Here is a 26687-nt window from a genome sequence, read left to right on the forward strand (position 1 = left end):
ATAAAACGTATGTTTTTAACACTTCGGTTTCCTTATATGTTTCACTCCACCCGTGTATTAAAAATATTTAATGGCAGTGTGCATGAGCTGCACGTTCTGGTGATTCCTCGTGCAGATACATTTCAGTCTCACGAGCTGCCGTCAATACAGCGCTGCGTCTGAGTGCGCATGCGCAGAACCAACTGAAGCGAATGTGCGTGAGGTGACAGCTGTCCCGATGATATCGATGAACGGTGAGAGTGTTTTCATTAAAAAACAGCCAAACTGCTCTAAATATGTCAATGTTTGTGGGTGTTTTATGCGTCTTGAGTATAAATTCAACAATGTCGGCGTGTCGGAGGGCGAAAATGACGGTTGTTTTGATGACTAGAGCCCGTGTTAGCGGTTTTGCTAAGCGTGAGCACGTTTAGAGGATCTAATGTTTGGATTCTCACGGATTTTTCTTTCGGTATGAGTCATTCGGGTGGTTATTGATACATGCATGGGACTGATGTAGTCAAATAGCCTGTTGACGATGTGATCTGCTCGATTTGTTCGGTGGATTGTCCTCCATTAGTTGTGAATTGGGGGTGGGGGTGCCTGTAACAGCATGTCTCATATGTATTATGTTATATGATATTCTCTCAGTGTCCAGCAGCGATAACAGCCTTCCCCAGAACAGCCACGGCAAAAAGCAGAAGAAGAAAAACAAGAAGCACCGCAAAGCAGCGGCAGCAGCGCTGGAGATCTCTGGTCTGGAGCTGGGGTGAGTGTGTTTAACTGGGCACGATCCAGATCTGGGTTTCTGCTCTGTGAGATGATGCTAAAAATATATAGGAGGGTGGCCATGGGAGTCACTTCTCCAGATAAGCATATTGACTCATGGCCCTCCTCCCCAGTCCATGCATGTGGAGCCTATTTTAACACATCCCTGGAAAAATCGGAGCAATACACATTAGGTACATCGTGGATAAAAACCACAGATATTATCCAAAATGACGATTTTTATTCATTTAGCACCAGTGTTGGGCATGTACCTTTAAAAAAGTAATTAGTTATTGTTACTAGTTACTTCTCACAAATAGTAACTGAGTTACATCATTATAAAAGTAACTAATTACCAGGGAAAGTAACTATTGTGTTGCTTTAAAAAAAAAATAATAATAATAATTATATTAAATAACTTGGATGACCCCAATATTAAATATGTTAAATGAATGAAATTTTAATGAAATTAATTACATTTTTAGTTTACTCACCAGACTAATATTAAATATCTGATATAATATATAATTATAATTAGCATTCAACTTTAGCCATTAGAACTAGTAATTAGAATAAGCATGTATGAATGCATGTTTGTCATGTTGACTGAACTTAGGACCGGTGGTGATATTGTTTGTAATTTAGTGTTTCTATGAACGTCTTGTTACTACTACGAATTCTACTATTAATGACAATATTAAACACATTAAGGTTTAATGAGCTGCTGGGTTCATGAATATTAATCACTTTGTCTGCATTCGCTCGAACTGATTTGCTGTAATCAAAACAGGGACGATAATAGGTGAGCGCCAGCCAATGAGATTGCTGTTTGCACATTAGCTCCGCCTACTACCGGAGAAACCGGCAGTTCTTAAAAGCTGAAGTATTCCAAAGGAGCTCCGTTGTTTTGAGAGGAAAATACAACAAAGAATATCGTTTACACGTAGCGTGTCAGTTCTGGATGGTATAAGACTCTGTCGCTCTGTATCTTTCTTTGCGTGTGTGTGAGACAAAGTGACGGCTAGTCGTGTGGTCAAATACGGTCAAACACTGAGAAATGCAGGCTTTAAAACTGCATTAGCAGTGCTGTGATACACAATTTCAGATGTAGGCCAGAATAGCATGAAGATGTGTAGAGCAGATGTGTACGTGCTTCCCCTACATAAATATCACGTGCGCTTAGTATCGTATTCTAAGAAGACATTATATTTACACCGTCAGCTTTCATTAGTTCGTCACGCAACACAGGCAGAAAATGACATGCTTTTAATGTAGCACTAAAATCATTAGTAATATTTATGAATATTGAACAACAATGTATTGATTTTAAACTACTCTATTTATAGAAAAACACAAGTCAGATTGATTATTCACACAACATTTTGAGAAATAACTGTGAGTCAATCAACTAGTCTTGTGGAGAATGCTGAAATGTTTTCAGATATTATATAATACTTATTTGAAGAAACATTGTATAAATGCGCATCTTTATTTCCCCAAATTTATTAGGTGGCAGTAAAATGTGCAGCATTCAAGTATTAGTAAGTCAAAGGAATCCAGCTAGTAAATGTGTTTAGTTTGATTACTTAAAAAACAAAAAATGATGATAAAAATTAAATAAGATGTAATATTTGCTGAGGTCAGACTGACATGTTGATGGCAATAACAAAAAATTCAGATGCTTAATTTCTTGCTTCAGATTAGGAAAAATTTTTATTTTTTTGTAAATAAAGTATATTATAATATAAATTCATTTTTTTATATATATATATATATATTTATAAAATTCACTTATTTTACATGTGGCTAATAATAAATGTGTTACATGCCTAAATATTAAATCTCTAAATATAGAAAATTATTATATAATCACAGTGGGCCCAGAATGTTCTTGTGCATTACTGTGTGTGCATAACACATTATATGTTTATGTTGGCCATTATACTGGCCACCTGCGCTCTAGATATCAGCATTGGGAAAGACCCATATTGGTTGACCACTGTTTTTAAGGGCTTTGAATGTACTTGTTGGCCGTTTAATAAAAGCTATATAGACTGAGACGGTGTGGCTTTATATTAAGATGGCGCATTGATGTTTTGAATTGCACAGATGGTTGAAGAATATGAGAAATCATAAGCCTTGGATATGAAAGTCACAGCTGGAGGTTGCTTATGAAAAGTAGTAGCTGTTGATTTATTATTTATGGAGTTGTCATCAGTGAATCTTGATTATAAATAGTAACATTCTGCTCCTTTAAACATAGCTGGTTTGCTGTAGACAACATACAAGTGACGTTTTGTAGAAGAGTGTTCTTTCGCACAGGATGTCAACCACCAGATGTTGTATTTAAGCATCTCTTATTCTCGTTTTTATCCCTTTGCAGACCCCAGATCCCCTCCTCCGATGAACTGTGCCACATCCTCACCATCCACAGATCCTCCACCCCTCCAGAGTCGCCCCCGACGCCCCCGTTAAACCTTTCCCAGAGTCCTCCAGACCTGCAGCCTCCGGCCCTCATCCCTCACTCCGTTCCCATCGCAGTGGTTCCCTCACCCAGCTTCCTTTCGTCTCCAGACACACCTTCCACTCCCATTGCGCCTTCACTGGGTCTGCCTTCAGTTCTCTCCACGACTCCTCCCACTCCACAGGCCCCAGCCAATCAGACGACCCCACCGCAAGCTCTGAGCCCTCCCCCTCCAGACTTTTCCCCGCCCCCAGCAGAATTACTCGGATCAGATGATGAAGAGCAAGAGAATCCATCAGATTACTGTAAAGGTAGGATGATCGTTAAAAATCGGTTTTAAGTTAATATTTGCTGATTTTAATGATGTTTATTTATGCTTTTATATAAAGCTGTTCAACTTAAAGAGGCGGCATCACCAACACTTACTGTGGAAAAATATATACACTGATATAAGTCACAGGAATGTCTCATCACGATTAATTTTGCTGAAAAATTTATAAAATATAAAAAATATTACGTAACCATTTTATAATGCCTGTTTTTTGTTGTTGTTGTTTTTAATCATCCAGTAAATTAATTACTTTCAATATAATTTTCTATTTTTATTTGGAACATTATTGACATTGTTGAAGATTTTCATAACAAAAAAATGAATCTGATATCAATGTAAAAAATGTGTTATTATAGTATTATTTATGAACTATTTTAGTTTTTACTAACATGTTGAATTATCTGTTTTTTTATTAAGTATTTTCAGTTATCTTTTTAATTTCAGTAGAATTTTTCATAATTTTTTTTTTTTTTTTTTATTTGTCATTTTTCAGTATTACTAATTAGGTTTAATTTATTTTTTATTCCAGTTTTAGTTCAGTAGTTTTTATTGTATTATTTCCAGTTAGTAATTTTACTGCAAGGCAGCATTTTAATATACATTTATTTAGTTTTTCACTTAATATTTTATTTCATATTTATTTCAGTTAACAAATGTTTTTAAAAGTCTTAGTTAACGATAATAACCCTGGTGCGAAGCAGCTTCACTTTATGAAACAAAAGATTTAGAGCAGTATATGATTATAAAACTAATGTTACAAAACAGTAGTTCTGCCACTGATTTCTGATCTGTTGACCTACATTTGAAGCTGCTGTAAAATAGCTGCTATTTGCTTCATTAATGCAGCAGTAGTGACTGATATTGACTGCTTGAATGTGCATTATGTAACATTATATTATTTTTTCAGGAGGGTATTATCCAGTGAAGATTGGAGACCTGTTTAATGGCAGATATCATGTAGTCAGGAAACTGGGATGGGGTCATTTCTCCACTGTATGGCTGTGCTGGGATCTACAGTGAGTATTTTACATGCTGGGATGTGCATGAATCCTAATCCCTGAGATTATACTGCTGGAACAAGATGCACAGTCTCTAAATATTGAGATGTAAGCTGATGTCAGATTATGGGCTATCAGCCGATCATGCTGTTAGACCGTCTGTATGAATTCAACAATATATGACATTTGTCCGTAGGCGGAAACGGTTTGTGGCCCTGAAGGTGGTTAAAAGTGCCCAGCACTACACTGAGACTGCACTGGACGAGATTAAACTACTGAAATGTGTAAGTCTGAGGACTGAATGCATTAGAATTTTTTATTTAAAATTTTAAAGCAAAGATGTATATGCTGACAGAATTTTTCCTCAGGTGCGAGACAGCGACCCCACAGACCCCAAACGAGAGAGGATAGTACAGCTCATTGATGACTTTAAAATCTCTGGTGTCAATGGTGTTCGTATCCTTTACTGCTCATATTGGTGCATCTCATTATATGTCTGATCTGATATTTCAACATTGACCTCTACGATGTTCTTGCTCTTATTGTGCACAATTAGTGATTTAAAAGAAAAGTTATATTTCATCAGACAAAACAGTATTCACTTGAAAGTCAACGTGGAGAATTATTACATTTCTCCACGTTGACTTTCAAGTGAATACTGTTTTGTGTTTTTTTTTTTTTTTTAATTTGAAATTTGTTTCTTTTTATAGGGCGCTATGAAATTTCATTTTTTCACAAATTAATTTTTTTGAGTGTTTTTTTTTTTATTCTGTTTTAGAACATTTTTATTTTTTAAAATTACTTTTTAAAAAAATATATGTATTTTCTTTTGTCATAAAGTTTTGCGCAAGTTGCATTTTTTTTTTTTTAAATATATTATATTTATAAACAGTAATATATTTCTTCCACAGTTTTTCAGGTTATAAAATGTTTTAGTGGTTTGTTATGAAGTTTGCGTTTCTGTACATACAGTGGAAGTCAAACGTTTACACACACCTTGCAGAATCTGCAAAATGTTAATTATTTTGTACCAAAATAAGAGGGATCAAACAAAATGCATGTTATTTTGTATTTAGTACTGACCTGAATAAGATATTTCACATAAAAGATGTTTACATATAGTCCACAAGAGAAAATAATAGTTGAATTGATAAAAATGACCCGTTCAAAAGTTTACATACGCTTGATTCTTAATACTGTGTTGTTACATGAATGATCCACAGCTGTGTTTTTTTTGTGTAAACTTTTGAACAGAATAAAGATGTCTGTATATATATATATATATATATATATATATATATTTTTTTTTTTTTGCCTAAATATCATATTTTTTAGATTTAGTATTGCCCTTCAGAAGCTACAGAAGATACATGCTCCAGAAGACAAAATTAGTTACATTTACCCTGATCTGACAGATTTTTCTGAAGAACAGCAGCAGTTTAACTGTCCAGGACAAACAAGGGACTCATGAACAACTATCACTAAACAAAAACACAGCTGTGGATCATTCAGGAACAACACAGTATTAAGAATCAAGTGTATGAAAACTTTTGAACAGGGTCATTTGTATCATTTAAACTCTTATTTTCTCTTGTGGACTATATGTAAACATCTTTTATGTGAAATATCTTATTCAGGTCAGTACTTAATAAAAACTAACATGCATTTTGTATGATCCCTCTTGTTTTGGTAAAACAACATTCTACATGTTCTGCAAGGTGTGTGTAAACTTTTGACTTCATGCTTGAAATGCTTGTAAAGTGAACCATTTCAGAGGAACTCTGAAGAGTCACATACAACATGAAGACGTCATATTTCTGTAGTTGTCCATTTGTGATTTAGTAATCACAGACTTTGTCCTTGACTCCTTGACCTCTCAGATGTGTGTATGGTACTAGAGGTGCTGGGTCACCAGCTGTTGAAATGGATCATCAAATCCAACTACATGGGTCTGCCTCTGATCTGTGTGAAGAGCATTCTTCGACAGGTACGTATGTTTTACATTCACACTGACGTTGAAAATGTCCAGTCAGATAGCAACAGCAGTTTCTCAGACTTGTTTTTACCAGTATTAGGTATACACATTGCAGCTCCATCAAAACAGAAGGAATGATTCATGCGTGTCTTATTTCTTTCCTCCAGGTTCTCGAGGGCTTGGATTACTTGCACACGAAATGCAAAATCATCCACACGGACATAAAGCCAGAGAATATCCTGCTGGATGTGAATGAGGTGTATGTGAGACGGCTGGCGGCAGAGGCCACGTTATGGCAGAAGGCCGGCGCTCCGCCCCCTTCTGGATCCTCCGGTACAGTTCTTTATTTTTAAGTGTGTGACTCACATCAGGCTCACCTGAAACTCACCTTAGTGTCACGTGAGACTTATATAACACTCCCTTCAGCCTCATGTATGACTCATTTAATGCTTGCATAATGAATACATTCAGTGTTAAATAGACAATATATAATGCATTATATTCGTTATCAAACCAGGGATACTCAAAGGCTGGTCTGCTGCACATCAGTGAGGCTATCAGTGGTCCGCCACTGCAATCTAGAGTTATTTAGGAAGTCGGTTGCGTGTCTGTGCAGACAAAACTACATCACTCCCACTATAATCAAGCTGTCTGAACACTTATAATAGGAGCTTTTTAGTTTTGGCTCGCTACTGCTCACTTATAGTCTTGATCATTGTAATGCAGTTCATTTTGTTGCCTGAAGTTTAGACGGTGTGAAACATACATTTAGATTACAGTTAATTAGTTTAATTAATTGCTTATACATTTGTAGGTTTTTTTAGTTTCTTTATTGTGTGACCGGACTGAATTTGCCTTCATCTCTGTTTGTTTAGCCTCGTTCAGACTGTCAGCCCAGATCTGGTTTTGTGCATATCCGGATGGAATCTGGTTTGACTGTCCACACTAGGGATGCTCATTTTAAGCTGTTAACCGTTCACCGACAGAAAGAATTCTGACCGATTAATACAATTGGTTAAACGGTTTAAAAGGTCTTTTAATTTTATTTTCCCATTAATTTATCAAAATATTTTAAAATGTTTGCCGGATGGTTAAAATAAAATAAAATTGTATTTTTGGAGGAAAAAGATAAATCGTGTACGCCTGTAACATTAAGTCGCATTTTATTATGACATTCAGAAATAGACCTGATGCCGACGTGAAATGTTTACATGCATTATAAACATTATAAGAAGCTATAAGCTGTATAAACGAGAAGCTAAAACCAATTCATTTAGGCTAAAGCGAAACTAACGTTGGGTCTCATACAACACAAATCCAAATTTGTTTGAATGGCAAAATATTATTTATGATGTAAACCTGGTTTTGTACTTCATTCGCATTCCAATATCCTCATAAAACAAATTGTTTGGCTTAATATCACGGCAGTACGTTGATAATGATTAAGCAGTGTGATTTCCATATGTTTGGCTGTATTTTATTACGATAGGCTAATGGAAAGGCTGCATTGTCAGGCTAGCAATGCATAACTGTGTGTGCGGGTTTTTTCCTTCTAACAGTGAAAACGGCTCCTATCTACGATTCATGAAAATGAACCAAAACTCTGCATGCTAACTACTTGTTGCAAAGTTTTTTTTTCTTTGGTTTTGTTAATTAAGTAAAAATATTTGTCTTATAAGCCCATTCATTCATTATATATATGTAGCCTAGCTTTATTATGTTTATCTCCACTCACAGAAGCGCTGCAGGTGCCCATGTTCTGTTGTTTGCTGCTTTTTGCACATGTAAAATTAATCCCTAGAAAACAAATATTGGTATTTTTAACGGGTCACAGACACTTACCCTTTCTAAAATAATTAAATTCTAATTTAAAATAATCTTGTCGGTTAGCGGTTAATAATTGGTTAACGAGCGTCGGCTGTCGGTTAGGAAAAATAACCGAAATGAACATCCCTAGTCCACACATTGTATCGCAACTGTTCATATCCAGTTTGTTTCCATAAGCACTCTTTTGCTTTACAACAGCAATAGAGTTTGCAATGAAGATGTTGTTTTATGACATGGCAACATGTTGCTGTCGCGCTGGATTATATTTCTTTTTATGATGCAGCAGCTGAAATGCAGGGAGCTGGAATATGTGACTTTATTTCGTGCTGCCGTCTCTGTTGGTTTCAAAACTTAAAGTGGTGCATATACTAGTGGTGGGCAAGATACCTGTAGACACAATTAGAAATTTGTCAACTGGTAGAGATTTTAAACTAAACTCACAAGAACTCATCATTTGCACGTTTCTTAAACATTGTAGTTTAAAAACGAGTGATTTAAGCCGTTGAACCACAATCAAATGAAGCACGTGCTGTTAGAACGTGTGAGTATTTTTGCCGGTTTATGCGCTTATATGCGTCAAAATGGCCATCTTTGCAAGTATATTCACAAACAGTCATTTAGGTTTTAAGTGAAAGTAAAGAGCTGATAAAGAAAACGCATGTGTAACAGTGTATTGGTTCTATACATTTGGTCCTAAAGGAGAAGCTGCTCAAATTCCTCCTGTCTGTTATTCATGTTAATCAAACAACAGTGAGAGAAGTCAGCGCCCGTTAGCCTTGTGGTCTTACTGGCTAGACTGAAATGGATTTTCAGGAATTGATTCCAAACCACATATGAATGTAGCTCAAAACGGATTCGCAAAAATCAGGTTTTATGTAGTTTGTTGTCGTTCGGACTATCTAAATATGATCGGATTTCGGTCGCATTTAAACATAAAACAGATTTGGGCTGACAGTCTGAATGAGGCTTTTGTATTTGTAAACCCCTGAATCTGATTTAAGCATCGTTCTTGACTTCACACATGAACTATTGTGGATTTTTTCTTTTTTTTTTTGTTGAAGATATTTGCTTGTAAATTAAATAGCTGCAGGTGAATGAATGTTCTATTTTCTAAATTCAGGTTTTGTGCCTGGTTTGTTTCATTTTTAAATACTTTTGACCTTTAATACTTTGACTTTTCTAATCTTTTAGTTCTTTTAAAACCAGCATAGATTCAAGCATACATTCATACCTGCTTACTGATCCGCATACAGACCTGTCCAGTCAACCAATGGTTGTTGTCTCTGCTATACATTTTGATAACCTAATTGACCCTTCGTAAAGACATCTGAAGAACCTTTCTGTTTCACAAAAGGTTCTTTGTGGAGAAAGAAGGTTCTTTAGATTATAAAAAAGTAAGAAAGAGATGGTTCTTTAAAGAACCTTTGACTGAATGGTTCCTTTTGGAACCAAAAATAGTTCTTCTATGGCATCGCTGTAAAGCACTTTTATTTTAAAGAGTGCAGCGTGAAATAAACAAGAATGAACATCAGAAGGTGTCTTGTTCGCTCCCTGCGAAGGGTCAATTCACTCATATGTACGTCACACTACAGAGACAAAATCCGTCAGTTTATTCCATTTCATCACAACTGAAATATATTTTAGGGCTGTTAAACAATAAATCACGATTAATCGCATACAAAAATGTTTGAGTTTGTCTAATAAACATGTGTGTGCTGTGTGTAATTATTATGTGTATATATAAATACACAAATTAATGTATATAAGAGAAATCTGTTATGTAAAAAAAAATGTTATGTATGTATTATGTATTCTTTAATATATACACTACCGTTCAAAAGTTTGGGGTCAGTACATTTTTATTGTTTCTTTTTTTTTCTTTTTAAGAAATTAATACTTTTATTCACCAAGGATGTATTAAGTTGATAATTAAAAGTTTATTAAAAGTTAATAATAAATAATTTACATTGTTATAAAATATTTATATTTTGAATAAACACTGTACTTTTTAAACTTGTTATTCATGAAAGAATCCTGAAAAAAAAAAAAAAAAAAATTACAGGTTCCAAAAAATATTTGGCAGCACAACTGTTGATATTATCCAACATTGATCATTCTAATAATAAATCCGCATATTAGAATGATTTCTGAAGGATCATGTGACACTTAAGACTGGAGTAACAGCTGATAAAAATTCAGCTTTTCATCACAGGAATAAATTCTATTTTAAAGTATGTTAAAATAAAAAAAACATTATTTTATATTGTAAAAACATTTTGCAATATTACTGTTTTTTCTATATTTTTATTCAAATAAATGCAGCCTTGATGAGCATAAGAGACTTCTTTAAAGACTATTACAAGTCTTACTGACCCCAAACTTTTGAACGGTAGTGTACATGAATGTGTTTGTATTTATATATACATAATAATTACACACAGCACACACACACATATATTAGGCAAACTCAAACTTTTATTTTGTATGCGATTAATCACGATTAATCGTTTGACAGCCCTAACATATTTATGCATAAATAAGATTTACATTTTTTTTTTAAATTCATTGACCTTGAACATTGTGCAAAGAAATTATTTTTAATGCCTGAGCAGTATTAATGAGAGTTTTGATTAAAATTTGAGGCTGGTTTAACATAGGTTCAATACTTTGACCAAATGAATATCAAGAATGTTCTGGTTCTTTATTCACAGGCTTCTGTTCACCCTGCAGTTTCCAAAAGTGTTCATAAGTGATATAATTTGAGTATCCCTGGAGTAAATTATAGTAAAACAATCTGCTGTTAGTTGACAACTAATGATCACCTGTTTTTTCATTATTGATTATTAGCGCAGCTCTACTTACAGCCTTACAATAGCAGTGATGGCCAGTGTTTTTTCATACAGATTTGCCTTCCTGTGGATTTTAGCTGAAGCACACAGTTGTTTCTCCTCAGGGGAGAAGTTAGGGGTTACATTTCAAGTGATTTTCTTTTTTTTGTTTGAGTTTCAAAGGTAAGAAAGCATATAAGAAAGTCATTTGGGTGTGTGCTTTTAACTTTGAATCAACTACGAATGTGCCATTAAATTGATCTGCATGCTGGTCGTCATTTCTCCTCTGCTTCTGTGGTGAATATGCCAATCATTTCTCATTTCTTCTCTGTCGTCTGTTTGCTTTCTAACTGGTGTCCTATCTTTTCTTTCTCTGTTTTCTTTTTATTTTGAATTATTATAATTATTATCATTGTGGTTTTCTGTCCCTTCCCTCTTTCCTCTTCTGTTCTGACGGCAGTTAGCACGGCCCCAAGGGAAAAACAGGTACGTTCAGAGTTGTGCCTGCTGAAATACAGAGAGGATGTAGTTTGTCCTGGTGAAAATGACACATGACTGTTTTAATCTGCCTGCTCTACCCTAACCCACCCTTGCCTATGTAGATATACAGGCATGAACCACTGGGAAAGGGGCAAATCTCCATGGCCAGGGTCAGATCCACTGATCTGGGAAAAGACGAAGCCACCTATGCTTAAAATATGCTTTGATTTCCATAAGAATGAAACATATGTGCCTAAACACATCGAGTACACGTTAAATGCTAAATGCATGAACACATTTGTTTTGGTTATCGCCCAGTCAGTGGATTTGGTCTTGGCGTTGTTTGCCGTCCCACAGACGTGTTGATTTGACACCGTTAACTGCTCACTAACAATATTAGACCTTTCAGAGGTGTTTGCATGCTGGAGCATCAAACCAGCTACCTATCTTCCTTCATCTGATCGTTCTGCATTTCGATTCATTTTCCTCTTTTATTCTTTAGAAGAAAAGTTAAAAGGAACTATTTTAGAAGTGAGAAAAGAGCGGTGCAGTAAGCTGTTCTCAGACAGGAGCATTATCTTTTCTCACGTCATGACAGCCAGACAGAGATCCGCTGCGTTCCCGCTGCCTGTATTCTGCTTTTCTTATTTCAGCCACCACCTCTGCATGGTTCAGAGTGATTTCACGAATTATTGTCAGTTTCCTCTCTTCTGAATATAAATGAGATGAATGGCGAAAAGCAAGGCTGTCTCCGCCACTGAGATGAGGAAAGAAATGTTGAAAAGAATATGATATCTTAAAATTATTGGCTTGGGATGGTGTAATATGCTTGGAAGGGTTTTCGTTTTTATGACCAAAACAGATATTGAGATTTATGTTTAAAGAGCCTGATAACCAATATGTGACCCTGAACCACAAAACCAGTCTTAAGTAGCACAGGTTTATTTGTAGCAATAGGCAAAAATACATTGTATGGGTCAAAAATATCAGTTTTTCTTTTATGCCAAACATCATGTTCCATTAAGATATTTAGTAAATTTCCTACCGTATATATATCAAAAAATTTTGATTGGTAATATGCATTGCTAAGAACTTTAAAAGCAATTTTCTCAATATTTTTTTTGCACGCTCAGATTCCAGATTTTGTATCTTGGACAAATATTATCCTATCCTAACAAACCGTACATTAATGGAAAGATTATTTAATCAGCTTTCAGATCATGTATAAATCTCAATTTCAAAAAATTGACCCTGGTTTTGTGGTCTTTTCATTATTGCTTTATTTCTTAATCTTAAAGGAGAAGTTCACTTCCAGAACAGCAATTCACAAATAATGTACTCCCCCCTTGTCATCCAAGATGTTCATGTCTTTCTGTCTTCAGTCGTGAAGAAATTATGGTTTCTGAGGAAAACATTTCAGGATTTTTCTCCATATAATGGACTTCATTGGTGCCCGATTTTGAACTTCCAAAATGTAGTTTAAATGCAGCTTCAAAGGCTCTAAACTATCCCAGCCGAGGAAGAAGGGTCTTATCTAGCAAAACGATCGGCCATTTTTTTTCGGAAAATAATTTTTTTTTTAATACTTTTTTTAAACACAAAAGCTGGTGTAGCACAGGCTCTGGGATGCACGTCCATGACACTACGTACTATTGAATCACGTCGAAAGGTGACGCAGAACTACAGACCCAGTGTTTACAAAGCGAATGCGCAAACACTAAGAAAGTGCAAGTAAGTCAAACACTGTTTACAAACAAAAAGATACAACGATGTCGGACGATTCTGAAGTTGTAGGAGAAAATAAGATGAGTTTTTCTCCATACTCAGTACACAGACGATCAACTTACACGTGATTCGTAGCAGTGATGGGAAGTTCGGATCATTTTACCGACTCAGACCTTTGAGTCTCGTTCAGCAAAATGAATGAATCTTTTATCGAGTCATTTCATTCATTTTAGCAAAATATAATAAAAAAGTTACATGTTACTTCCCTAACACATCTACTGCTTACACAAACGTTGATCACACTACAAACAAGACAAAACTATAATGCTATAAGAAACAAAAAAGATCCATCCTTTGCTACACGAGCTTTTGTGTTTAAAAAGTATACACATTTTTATTTTCTTAAAAAAATGGCCGATCGTTTCGCTGGATAAGACCCTTCTTCCTCGGCTGGGATCATTTAGAGCCTTTGAAGCTTCATTTAAACTACATTTTGGAAGTTCAAAATCGGGCACCAATGAAGTCCATTATATGGAGAAAAATCCTGAAATGTTTTCCTCAAAAAACATAATTTCTTTACGACTGAAGACAGAAAGACATGAACATCTTGGATGACAAGGGGGTGACTACATTATATGTGAATTGTTGTTCTGGAAGTGCAGTTCTATTTTAATTTTCTCATGTCACTGTAAGTATTTTCATGTTAATTAAAGAAAACTTATAATACTATAATATTCAGTTCTGTGATTAAAATAATACTGAAATAAGAAATAAAATATATTGATAAGGATATAATTATGATAAACAAGAAAATAAAATTATTATTATTATTATTATTATTATGCCTTTTTATCTTGTTAAACTAAATTTTTTTTTTTTTTTTTTTTTAATTAATTGCAGTTACCTAAAACATTTTAAAAGAGTAATTATCTGAATTATCCCTAGTATTTTTACTGCACGACTCAACACTTTTTAGGTCGGCTAAACTGCTTTTCACCTTCTTTATTATGGCACATTTTAATTTAGTTAATCTTAGTCATTGTGATTCCTTCTGTGCATCACTTTCTTTTTAATCTTTTCACCTGTAAATGTTCTGATGTGTGCAACAATTGCTAATTAATATCATGAATTATTTAAAAGGTTTAACTTTTGAGTGATTGAATCCTCTGTTTGTTTTATAGAAAGCATTACTCCTGTTTTCTTCAGATTGTGAGCAGTATCCGTCGCATGCACCTTTCTGACCCCGTTAGATTACAGTGACCCAGTTTATTTGATATACAGTAACCAGAGCGTAAGGCCTGGAATACAGCTGAGTACCTCTGATAAATTTATATCTGCACCTACAGCAGGAAGTCTCGTTTATAAGTAGCAGCAGTGGTTTTACAGACAGCACCAGACGCAGAGGTTCATCAGGTCAGTCCTTTAAGACTGGGCTCAGTAGAGCGGCGTGTCACGGCTCGACCAGACAGCAGACATGGCAACAGAGCTGCCGTCCCAAAATAGTCCCAGAGCTGGAAATGGCGCAGGGGTGTCAGATGTCCCCTCTGGCAGAATTCACTTTATGCTGCGTCAGTGTAAGCTTAGAGTATCAAAAATGAACGAATCGTTCAGAAACGACCCCTAGACAACATGTCATGAAAATCACGATTAATGCACAGTGTTTGGCTTCTGTGACTAAATAAAATAACCCGTCTGAACGCCACTGCTGACAACTGTGCCTAAGGTTGGCGACCCATGCAAGGACTTATTTCAGGGACAGCCCCCCTGGAGTAACTTGAGGTTAAGAGTTTAGGTCAAGGACACAGAGGAGACTCAATTTTTGTTGCGTTTGAACCAGCAAATATCTTAAAAAAAAAAATAGTTCACCCAAAAATTAAATTTGCTAAAAATCTACGTGCACTCAGGCCATCCAAGATGTAGATGAGTTTGTTTGTTATCGTAAAAGATTTGGGTAATCTTTGATTATAATAATTGATACTAAACAATATTGATTCTTAAATCCTAAGAATTGATTAGTCTAGCCTGTTTTCAGATAATAAGTGGAACATTGTAGTGCAGCTCCCATCCAAAAATCCACAATGAGTTTTGTGCTTTGTTACTTTTGAAATGAAATTAAGTCTCAGGTTTCAGATTCTGTCTATTTTATTACAGTACTTAACCCTTTTAAAGGAGAAGTCCACTTCCAAAACAATTTACAAATAATGTAGTCACCCCTTGTCATCCAAGATGTTCATGTCTTTCTGTCTTCAGCCATAAAGAAATTATGGTTTTTGAAAAAAACATTTCAGGATTTTTCTCCATATAATGGACTTCATTGGTGCCCGATTTTGAACTTCCAAAATGTAGTTTAAATGCAGCTTCAAAGGCTCTAAACTAGAGATGCACGATATTTGATTTTTGCCGATATCCGATATGTCGATATTTTTTCATCTCATTTTGGCCGATACCGATACCAATATATATCATTTTGTTTGGAAAGTTAGTTTTTAACAATAACTTATTTGTTAGGAATAAATAAATAGTAATGAGTGGTTTACATTCAATACCTTCATTTTTAATCAGTAGGCTAGCATAATTTTGTGAATTAAGTTCACTTTTGCTATGTTTTAAGCCGAACTTCGGATGCTTTCACTTTCGAATTCGCAATCTGAATACAACATTTCAAAACGAAAACAGAAAAGTAGAACTAAACTGGGTGACTGTGAGGGTGCTTTGCGGGACATGAACAGGACATAATTCATTGCTACAACTTCTTCCTATGATTTATTATTTTATTAATTTGTAAAATGAGGGAACAAATTAATATGTAGTATTAACGAATTGTTAATTTATTCCCACGAAATATCTTATTTCCCACCCGCAATTTATCACAGTAAGAGATACGAAAACATGGATTAAAAGTGAATGACAAGAAAATAAACCTGCAAAATTAAAGGGTGAGACGGTGAGGATTTGGGAAAATAAAAATATTAAGTTATGTTGCAATTCGTGACCAACTGGCAAAACAGTACACTTTTTTTTGCACAAGAATAGCAACATGTTTGCCTTCTCTGGTTTAACAAGCGGTCTTTTACCCTACTCGAAAACCAAATCCTCCGTCCGCCATCGTTTCCAGAATAGTCACGTCATTTTTGCCGTCACCACCTGGCTCGTGCTGACACTACAAATACAAACCAGGCTCTACATCCGAAGCGCTCACAACGAAAACTACTCTTCGCGTTATCAGTGAAATCCTGAATACGCCACGGCTTTGTAACTCTGTAACTCCCGCTGTAAGCAGCAGACGCTTCAGCACTGCAGATCGGGCACTCGCACAAATGCGACCACGTCAAATTTTAACTTGCACATTTAAAAAAAAAAAAAAAAAAAAAAAAAAATGTGACAGTTTTGATCAGTCTAGAGCCCTGCAATACAAAGGCATTCAACATGGAAAGAAAGTAATAGAAATGTAGTCACTAAGTCACGTTTAATTATAATTTCTAATAATTTTATTATACCGTGTACTGCACTTTGACAGGGCTGCGGGACACGAACAGGACATAATTATTTCGTACAACTTGTTAATTCGTTCCTACGATTTATTAATTTGTAAAATAAGGGAACGTTTTGTCGTATTAACGAATTGTTAATTTATTGCCACGAAATCTTTTATTTCCCACCCGCAGTTTACCACCATAAAAGATACGACAACATGGATTAAAAGTAAATGACAAGATAAACCTGCGAAATTAAAGGGTGAGACGGTAATGATTTGTGAAAAGAAACTATAAATATTATTAAGTTTGTGGTAATTCGTGACCAACCGGGAAAACAGGACACACAGCCGCTTATGGCTTTAAATGTATGGGCTCGAACGGCATGAATCCAAAAGCATGGTCCCTACTAACATTTGCCTGCTAACCAATTATTTAACTTATAAAGAATGCTTTGTACCTCACTTGTGTCATAATATTCACGAAAAATGTTTCATATGCGCAACAGTGTGTTTTACCGTTGCGCCGCCGGAGAAACAGAATTCACTGACCGCGCGCAGTAATTACTTTTTATTTTAAATGCAGATCATGTCATGTGCAAACATAGCCATTGGGTTTCAAAATACAGCAAAGAGCACCATAAAACCATTTAAATGTGCATTTAGCGATCTAGTGACTGGATATGAAACAGGCAACAGTAAATGATCCCAAATGGAACAACGGCGCGCTTTCTCCTATAGCCACTGCTCCCGCTGCACGTGCTATTGCTACGCATCATTCTGTGTGTGCATTCTCAGTTTAAATGCAGCGATCCAAAACAGTGAATCTACTCCTCATTCAGTCAAAACTTTGCTTCAAGAATGAGCCACACTGCTGACATGATCTAATCCCTAGCACATGTGAGTTAACATATTCATCTTATCGGCAAGACATATCGGCATAATTTTTCATATCGGGCCGATGCCGATATTTACATATGAAGTCATTATCGCCCAAATCCGATATCAGTCCGATAATATCGTGCATCCCTACTCTAAACGATCCCAGCTGAGGAAGAAGGGTCTTATCTAGCGAAACGTTCATTTTTTTTTTTTTAGAAAATAAAAATTTGTTTACTTTTTAAGCACAAAAGCTGGTGTAGCACAGGCTCTGGGATGTGCATTCACAATGTACTATTGAATCACGTCAAAAGGTCACACGGAACTACAGACCCAGTGATTACAAAGCAAATGCACAAAGACTAAGAAAGTGCAAGTAAGTCAAACGCTGTTTACAAACAAAAAGCTACAACGATGTCCTCCTCTCAAGTTGTAGGAGAAAATAAGATGGAGTTTTTCTCCATACTCAGTACACAGACGATCAACTTACACGTGATTCATAGTAGTGATGGGAAGTTTGGATCATTTTACCGACTCTGACCTTTGAGTCTCGTTCAGCAAAATGAACAAATCTTTTTTCGAGTCATTTTGTTCATTTTAGCAAAATCAGCATGACATGACGCCCCATAAGATAAACGAACGACTCCAAAATCTGAAGACTCCAAACAGGTGAGCTAATTCCAGTACAGAACAGGATGTTGCGCATGCGCGACTGAACGAATCACTCTCCGAGACGACACATTCTACGCGAGTCACATTAAAGATTCGTTCAAAATGAACAAATCGTTCAAGAACGATTTGTTCAGACGCGCATCCCAGAGCCTGTACTACGCGGGCTTTTGTGCTTAAGAAGTATACATATTTTTATTTTTCGAAAAGAATGAGCGATCGTTTCGCTAGATAAGACCCTTCTTCCTCGGCTGGGATCGTTTAGAGCCTTTGAAGCTGCATTTAAACTACATTTTGGAAGTTCAAAATCGAGGCACCAATGAAGTCCATTATATGAAGAAAAATCCTGAAATGTTTTCCTCAAAAAACATAATTTCTTTACGACTGAAGACAGAAAGACATGAACATCTTGGATGACAAGGGGTGAGTACATTATTTGTGAATTGTTGTTCTGGAAGTGGACTTCTCCTTTAAACTGACTCTGTCTGCGCCGACACATCAAACAAAGCTGTATTCATGTTGCCATAACTCTTCAAGCGTTTGCACAATCAAAAAAACTCAAATGACGGCAGATTTTCAGGAGAGCAGAAAGGAAGAATTTGAATGGAGAGACAGGGAGCGCAGTGTTTATTGGATTGCATAAAATAGCAAACGAAACGAACAAAAACACAGCAAAGGAGGAGTAAACCTCATAAGAGGCAATTGGGATGATTTTTGATGAGACTTCAGCGAAGGCTGAGCGAGACTTTTCCATATGTAGTGTGTGCATCGCTAAAACGAGTCAGTGCGTGTTAATGTACGGGTGTATGCATGTGCGTGCATGTTTAAATGTGTGTCTTTATGAACAAAAAAGCCTCCTGAAGGAAAACTGTGCAAACTAGTGTCACAAAAATACTTGTATATATGTAAAATAGTTGAATTTTGAAGTAAAAAGTGTTGGATTATTTCGATCATGATTTTTTTATTATCTTTATTATTATCTTTTTTTTTTTTTATGAAGACATCTGAAAATGTATTCCTGTTTTATTTTTTTTTATTTTTTTTTGTCTAATTAAATTCTATTTATAAACTCACCACACAGCATTAATTAAAGCCATTTGTTTTCTCAAAAAAATGACACCTTGCACTTAAATAGCACTTAACTGCTGAAATGCGTCTATATATAACAGCTTAAACAATGTCACATAACATCACATTTACCTCAGAAAAAACATACAAAAGCAACAATAGGGCTGACAGAAGGTATAACACCAGTAGACTATTATTAACTATAAATGTTCTGTAAAAACAATGAACAGCAGCTTTCAGCCTGTCACCATGATGCAAACATGAAATATGAGGCGTACAGTAGTAGTTCTTCACAGGTTTCTTAATTGATTGTGCTGCTTTTGCATTGTTTTTTCAAACATGGATGCGTTTGACTTGCTGCGAGAGATGTGAGCGCGTCTCGCACATGAAACAGGATTATAAAAACGCAGGGCTTTTTAAAGTTAAAAGAAGTTCACTCCCATCTCCTTGCAATGTTTTCCTATTCCACTGCCCGTGTCACATCTTTATCAATACAAAAGTTCAAACAGAACGCGCCTAATGATATGAGCGCGTCACACATCAGCGGTTAATCACGTGCGCCGACATGCGGTTGGATCATTCTTTTCTCTTTACTGTTATCATTGGCATATTGTCTAAGTGTCTAATTCTAACGTTTGGTAGTATTTCTATTCAAAATCGTGATTGCTCGTCGGTGCCGATAGCCTCGTGGTTTGTGCGTCGACATATAGCTCAACCCAAGTTCAATTCCCGACTTTGCTGGTCCTGCTCCCCTCTCTCCACCCAATACTTTCGTGTCATCTCTCCACTGTCCTCTCACAATAAAAGACACAAAAAGCCCATAAATATAATTAAAAAAAACAACAACACAATTCCTCGATTTCTAAAAAAAAAAAAAAAAAAATTTATAAAAATTGTGGCAAAACATTAAATTCAAATTAATCGCTAAACTCAGCTAGAAAAACTTAACTCTACAGAGGAGCATTTTGCCAAATATATGCACTATATAACATGTTCATTATAATTTTTACTGTTCTTAAGTATTTAATGTATGTATTAAATAAATACGTCAAGTTTTTATGAGAGACATTTAAATGTTTATATTTATATTTTAAAAAAAAAAAAAAAAGTGAAGAAAATTTTAGGAATTGTGTAATTGTAAAGTTAGTTTTACAACTTTATTATTGTACAAATTTGTGTAATTTAAGAGTATGTATAAAATCAATTAATTTTAATCTTTAGTATTATAGTATTGTATTACCAGCCTACTGTCATGTAGATTTTACAGAATTACTTGAGAGATTTTTTTTTTTCCTTGAGAAAATTTGCCATGTACTGTACCTGATGCATATCCAAAATAATAGATATCGAATTGAAATTGGAATCTGAATCAAATCGAATCGCATGATTGTGAATATAAATCAAATAAAATCGTGAAATTTGTCAAAACCCAGCCCTAAAAATTCTCTTGCTCAAAACAGATCCTCTGCAGTGAATGGGTGCCGTCAGAATGAGAGTCCAAACAGCTGATAAAAACATCACAATAATCCACAACACTCCAGTCCATCAGTGAACATCTTGGGAAGCAAAAAGCTGCGTGTTTGTAAGAAAACAGATCTATAATTTAGGCGTTTTGATCTTTAAATCGTCACTTCTACCCAAAGTACCAGTCCATAATCTGTAATAACACTTCCTCCAGTGAAAAAGTGTTTGTTTAGAAATGTTTTTGCTTGTAAACTGTGCTTGATCTGTGCATATTTCTCTCCTGATTCAGATGTAAGATGACTTTTTTGCTGGAAAATGCAGTATTATGGATTATAGACTTTATTTTGGTCAGAAGCAAGTTAAAAACGACTTAATAATGGATTAGTTGTGGATTATTGCGGCGTTTTTATCAGCAGTTTGGACTCTCGTTCTGACGGCACCCATTCACTGCAGAGGATCCATTGGAGAGCAAGTGATGTAATGCTAAATGTCTCCAAATCTGTTTTGATGAAGAAACAAACTCATCTACATATTGAGTGGCCTGGGAGTGGGTAAATGTGAGCAAATTTACATTTTTGGGTGAATTATTCCATTAACCACTATGACACATTCTGTTTGTATGAGAACATATTAACCAAAATAAATGTGTGAAATTAGTTTGCTCTTGCAGACATAATTATAATTACACAGGTTGATCAGCTAACATCAGACCTTATGAAATTATTTTTGTAATTAGCTTGGTGTTCCATGCTGTTTTTTTCTTTTTGGTTTTAACCCAGCGCTTTAAAACTCTGTTTTCAAAACTTTTTTGCCCATGTGTGTTTGTGTCTAGATGGGTAAATTATCAAAGAATAAGAAGAAGAAGTTGAAAAGGAAAGCCAAACGGCAGCAGCGTCTGTTGGACGAGAGGCTGTTGGATCTGCAGAGGATGGAGGAGTTGGATGGAGTTTTGCCGTCGGACGCTTCTGGAAACACACGAGCGCTCTGGAGGCTCAGCGAGGACGGCGAGGACGACGACAGACACGCACAAAGTGAGATGCATTTATATAAACTGACTTCAGCATGAGCTTAACTGTAGTGAAGCGTTCTTTTAAATCATGCTGTAATGATTCTTTTGAATTCATTCGCAAAAAGTGTTAATGTACTTGAATGAAGGAGAGCTTTGTGAGCGGAGTTACTGAAATGGTTGTTTTTAATATATTATTACTTCAAAAATTAGACCTTGTAAAAGACCTTGTGTGAGCAATTGACAGTACAGTATGGAGGAAAAGTTTAATGTGTGCTGAACATAAACAAGATTAATTTGTCAAATCAGTTCCATTTATTTTCGTCTGCAATTCAAGCCAGAAAATAATGAGACGGCCATTATGCACGTCTCCTGTTGTTCCTGGGTAAAGAAAACATCACTCTTAATGTCTCAAAGCGAACAACAAATCCTGTGCTCAAGTGGCAAAAAGTGTTTTCATTTCTGTAAACAGTATTATCCAACATTAATGGCCATCAAATGGAAATCTAATTAATGAACTGACTTAATGAACCATTTACACATGCAAAATGACATCTAGAACATCAAGATGAATTAGGAGGAGGATGTAGCTTTGACGCAGCTTCTGCTTTTTTACATGAATCACTTGCACGTACAGATTTGTTTTAATTTATCTGTAATTATATAACAGTGTGGAAAATAGCCCTCTGAAAGCTTTATTTTGTATTGACTATTTAGTTTGAGGTTTTTGTATTTAATACATATTTATGCAAAAAGAAAGGATTTTACCAAAAGTAAAATGTCTTATTCATTAGAGATGTTTTTTGTTAATGTGATCCCTATCGCTCATAAAATCCTCATCTAGTAATAACTAAAAATCTTGAAATGAGGATTAAATATTATCATGTTTGCAGATGCTGCGTCAAGTTAGAAGTTGTTTTTGGACAACTTAACTTCAGAAGATGTCTTTTAAAAACAGCATCTCAACGATGTTCACTTTTATTTTGCTCCGTCTGACTGTTTTTGAACACAAGAACAAACCGTAATTAAAATATGGACACTTTCTGAATTAACAAACTTTCTAGATTTAAGCATTACGAAGTGACTTTCATAAAGCTCCCGGATTAAACCGCTTATGACCATATGGCGAAATGACCGAAAGTCTTTCCAACGATACGAGCAATTTTCAAGCGCAGTAAGGATAGACATCACAATATAGTAATTATGTCCCAAACTTGTCTCTATAACAAGATGCTGCTAACTGAAATTAAAGCCATATGCTGTGTTTCTCAACATTGTTGCTTAAATGACTGCTGATTAAATTTGAAAAATGTTCAACTCATACCAGACTGTTTACCATATGATATATTCACTTATGACAGCCAATCATATTTTCATCCAGAGTCCAATATATCTGAAGCACATTTCGATGGACTGGGGTAGTTTTAGCTCCTCTGATAGGGTGTTTTATTTTTTTCCCCCCAATTTTTTTTTTTTGTTTTTGCTTTTTCCGTTTTAATTTTTCTGGACTCTGTTTTAATGGTTGAATTAAATTTAAAAAGCTTGTCTAATTAATTACACAATTTATTCAAATTTTCAAAAAATTAATTTTTAAGGCCCCATGAAATATGTTTTATTTTTTTGTCAAATTAAGTTCAACTTATTTTCAATTTTCTGATTTTAATGGTTCCATTCAATTTTTATGATTAAAAGCATCTGTAATTGATTTGTATATGTGTTTAAAAAAAAAAAAATTGATGATTATTTTGATGATTATTTAATAACTGTTGTTGTTTTAATAATAGTTTATTAGTATTAGTAGCACTGTCATTACATTCAGTAGTATATTTCTGTCACAGTTTCTTCAAGTTATACCAAACTTTTATTTTTACGGGTTGCTGTGAAGACTTTTAGTTTCTGTTTGCATATAATATGACGATAGTTTTTCTCACAAGAAATGATAAAATGCTCATGATGTGAGTCTCAGAGCAGATCTGGAGATAATGTTTATGTGTTCATGTACTCATATATTAGGGTGATTGAGGCTGAAAACACAGCGAGCTTCACGCGCGCCTTAGTATGTGTGTAGTAAACAAAATCGTGCATCTGCGTCATTCATTCACACAGAGACGTGCAGAACATGCAGGATTCATATTTAAATAGTATTTTTGCAGCTTAATATGGATGTTAGTCCATATTTTTTTATTTTGATGTATTGACCTATTTTGATTTATTCATTCAAATTTTGGCAAATTCCGTGACATTCTACATTAGACAGTAAATTCTATTTTTATTGCCGAATTCTGCGCTTCCGTTCGCATTGTCCGCATCGCGGGAATCAAAGGGCCCTACTCTAAGATGCTTTAATTTTTAGTTGAATCCTAAAAACAGATTATGAATGAAGTGAGGACAGATTTAATTGTAGATCAACTTTTCAGCACATTTTCCTCTTTGTGTGTGTTACAGTGAACGGTAACGGACACTCTATAGGAGCTCTGAATAAACACAGTCCCGAATCGGGCTCGTCGTGGTTGGAGGAGGGCTGTAACGGCTTCGGACCCCTGCGTTTCTCCAGCCCTGGATCGGGCCTGTCCGGCATGTCTGGCTCCATCCTGTCAGCTACCTCTGAGTCGGCTCTGTCCACTCTGTCCGGATACTCCACGGAGCGCTCGCTGCTCTCTCCCAACAGTACGTACTCTGCTTTGAGCTGATGGAAAATATCCAATAAAGAGCAACAGTGTCCGGCCAGTTTATCAGTGGCCTTGATCCTGGAAGTACTTTTCCCCATTCATTATTCCCGTGGGGTTTATAGAGCCTTTGTTTTATAGTCTTTGAATTACAAACTATGAACCAGACCAACCAGCAGTGAGGTAACCTGTATTAAAAAGTTGGATCTGAAGCAAAATGATGTTTTAAAAAATACAACAACATTATTGAAAGACTGATCACAGTGGTCACGCCTGTGAAATGGCTCACTCAGCCTGCATTTATTTGATCCAAAGTACAGCAAAAACTGGAAAATTTTGAAATATGTTTACTATTTAAAATAACTGCCTTCTATTGGAATATATTTCAAAATGTAATTTATTTTCAGCATCATTGCTCCAGTCTTCAGTGTCACATGATCCTTCAGAAATCATTTCAAAATGCGATTTGCTGCTCAAGAAACATTATTTTATTATTATCAATAATTAAAACAGTTGAGTACATTTTTTTCAGGATTATTTGATGAATAGAAAGATTCAAATGTCAGCATTTATCTGAAATAAAAAGCTTTTGTAACATCATACACTATACTATTCAAAAGCTGGGAGTCAGGGGATTATAGAAATGAATAAAAATGAATTATAGAAATTAATACTTTTATTTAGCAAGGATGCTTTAAATTGATCAAAAGTGTTGATAAAGACATTTGTTACAAAAGATTTCTATTTCAGATAAATGCTGTGCTTCTGAACTTTCAATTCATCAAAGAAACCTGAAAAAAAATCCACTCAGCTGTTTTCAATATAATAATAATAAAAAAAATGTGTGTTGAGCAGCAAATCAGAATATTAGAATGATTTCTGAAGGATCATGTGACTGGAGTAATGATGCTGAAAATGTATCTTTGCATCACAGGAATAAATTACATTTTAAAATACATTCAAATAGAAAAGTGTTATTAAATAGTAAAAATAATTCAAAATGTATCGTTTTTGCAGTACTTTAAATGCAGGCTTGGTGAGCAGAAGAGACTTTAAAAAACAAAAAAATCTCATTGTTCAAAACCCTGACTGGTCGTGTTTAAAACAAGTCTAAGTATAAATGTATATTGAAATAATATATTTTACTTTTGGTGCAAAATGTACATTATGCGTACAGTTATTTAAGTAGTTTGAAAGCATAGCGAGTTTGACTAGATTACATTATTTGCAGTGTTTCATGGGATTGGGTGTGTGCTAGAGAGTTCTTTTGGTGTGGTTTGATTATCTAATTGGTAGAGATTTCTGTGCAGATTTATGAATAGTATAGTTCTTCACTCATATTATCACTGTTAAAAAAGCTAAGTGGAAATAATGTGATTGATGGCTTCAACAAAAGCATATACCATTGATTTACAACCTGTAGTTCACAGTAGGTCTGTTTTTAAAGATTTATAAATTATCATCAAGTTATCACTCAAAATCAATTCCTCTATGGTGAAAATAAATGGGATTCTTACTTGTGGAGTCCAGCTGTTGCTTTTCATCTTAAATGAAACGTCAGATATGTTCTGATTATCTGTAACTATGTTGCTGAAAGTAAAATGGTCTGTTTTCCCCCCCAGCATACGCTGCTGCTGATTTCTTAGTGAATCCTCTTGAACCTCAGAACGCTGATAAAATACGCATCAAGATTGCAGACCTAGGCAATGCATGCTGGGTGGTGAGTACACTGGTCGAGTCCAGGCATTCAGAAAGTGCATTATGAATCGCAACAGGTGTTTGAACACCAGAGAGCTGGAGATGTGTGATGTTTACTGATGTCCTCTCCTCCATATCAGCACAAGCACTTTACCGAGGACATCCAGACGCGTCAGTACAGAGCTCTGGAGGTGCTGATCGGAGCCGAGTACGGACCTCCCGCTGATATATGGAGCACTGCGTGTATGGTACGAACTCATTCGGTGTTGATCTCACATCCACTTTTCCATAAAGACACACAAAAAATGTTCAGGATGTTTATGCGTAGAATTGCACTTCTGCTTGTGTGTGGTGTGATAGAGCATTACAATGATGTGCCTCCACAGGCGTTTG

The 26687-nt window shown here is 35.4% G+C and overlaps 1 protein-coding gene across 1 annotated transcript in view; it reads left to right on the top strand.

The window, feature by feature from the left end:
- The first annotated feature begins 124 nt into the window (after window positions 1–124).
- srpk3 (SRSF protein kinase 3) overlaps window positions 125–26687 on the top strand; it is a 32506-nt gene continuing 5943 nt past the window's right edge. Inside the window, exons 1-14 of the mRNA XM_051117178.1 lie at window positions 125–233; window positions 628–745; window positions 3128–3519; window positions 4447–4555; window positions 4734–4821; window positions 4906–4993; window positions 6418–6524; window positions 6680–6845; window positions 11628–11653; window positions 21757–21955; window positions 24376–24597; window positions 26219–26316; window positions 26435–26542; window positions 26681–26687. The exon at window positions 26681–26687 is cut by the window's right edge and continues 63 nt beyond it. Of these exons, the coding sequence (XP_050973135.1) occupies window positions 218–233; window positions 628–745; window positions 3128–3519; window positions 4447–4555; window positions 4734–4821; window positions 4906–4993; window positions 6418–6524; window positions 6680–6845; window positions 11628–11653; window positions 21757–21955; window positions 24376–24597; window positions 26219–26316; window positions 26435–26542; window positions 26681–26687 (1744 nt within the window). The 5' untranslated portion in view covers window positions 125–217. The remainder of the gene's footprint in view (window positions 234–627; window positions 746–3127; window positions 3520–4446; window positions 4556–4733; window positions 4822–4905; window positions 4994–6417; window positions 6525–6679; window positions 6846–11627; window positions 11654–21756; window positions 21956–24375; window positions 24598–26218; window positions 26317–26434; window positions 26543–26680) is intronic.

This window comes from Labeo rohita, chromosome 8 (genome assembly GCF_022985175.1).
Source record: "Labeo rohita strain BAU-BD-2019 chromosome 8, IGBB_LRoh.1.0, whole genome shotgun sequence".
Lineage (NCBI taxonomy): Eukaryota > Metazoa > Chordata > Actinopteri > Cypriniformes > Cyprinidae > Labeo > Labeo rohita.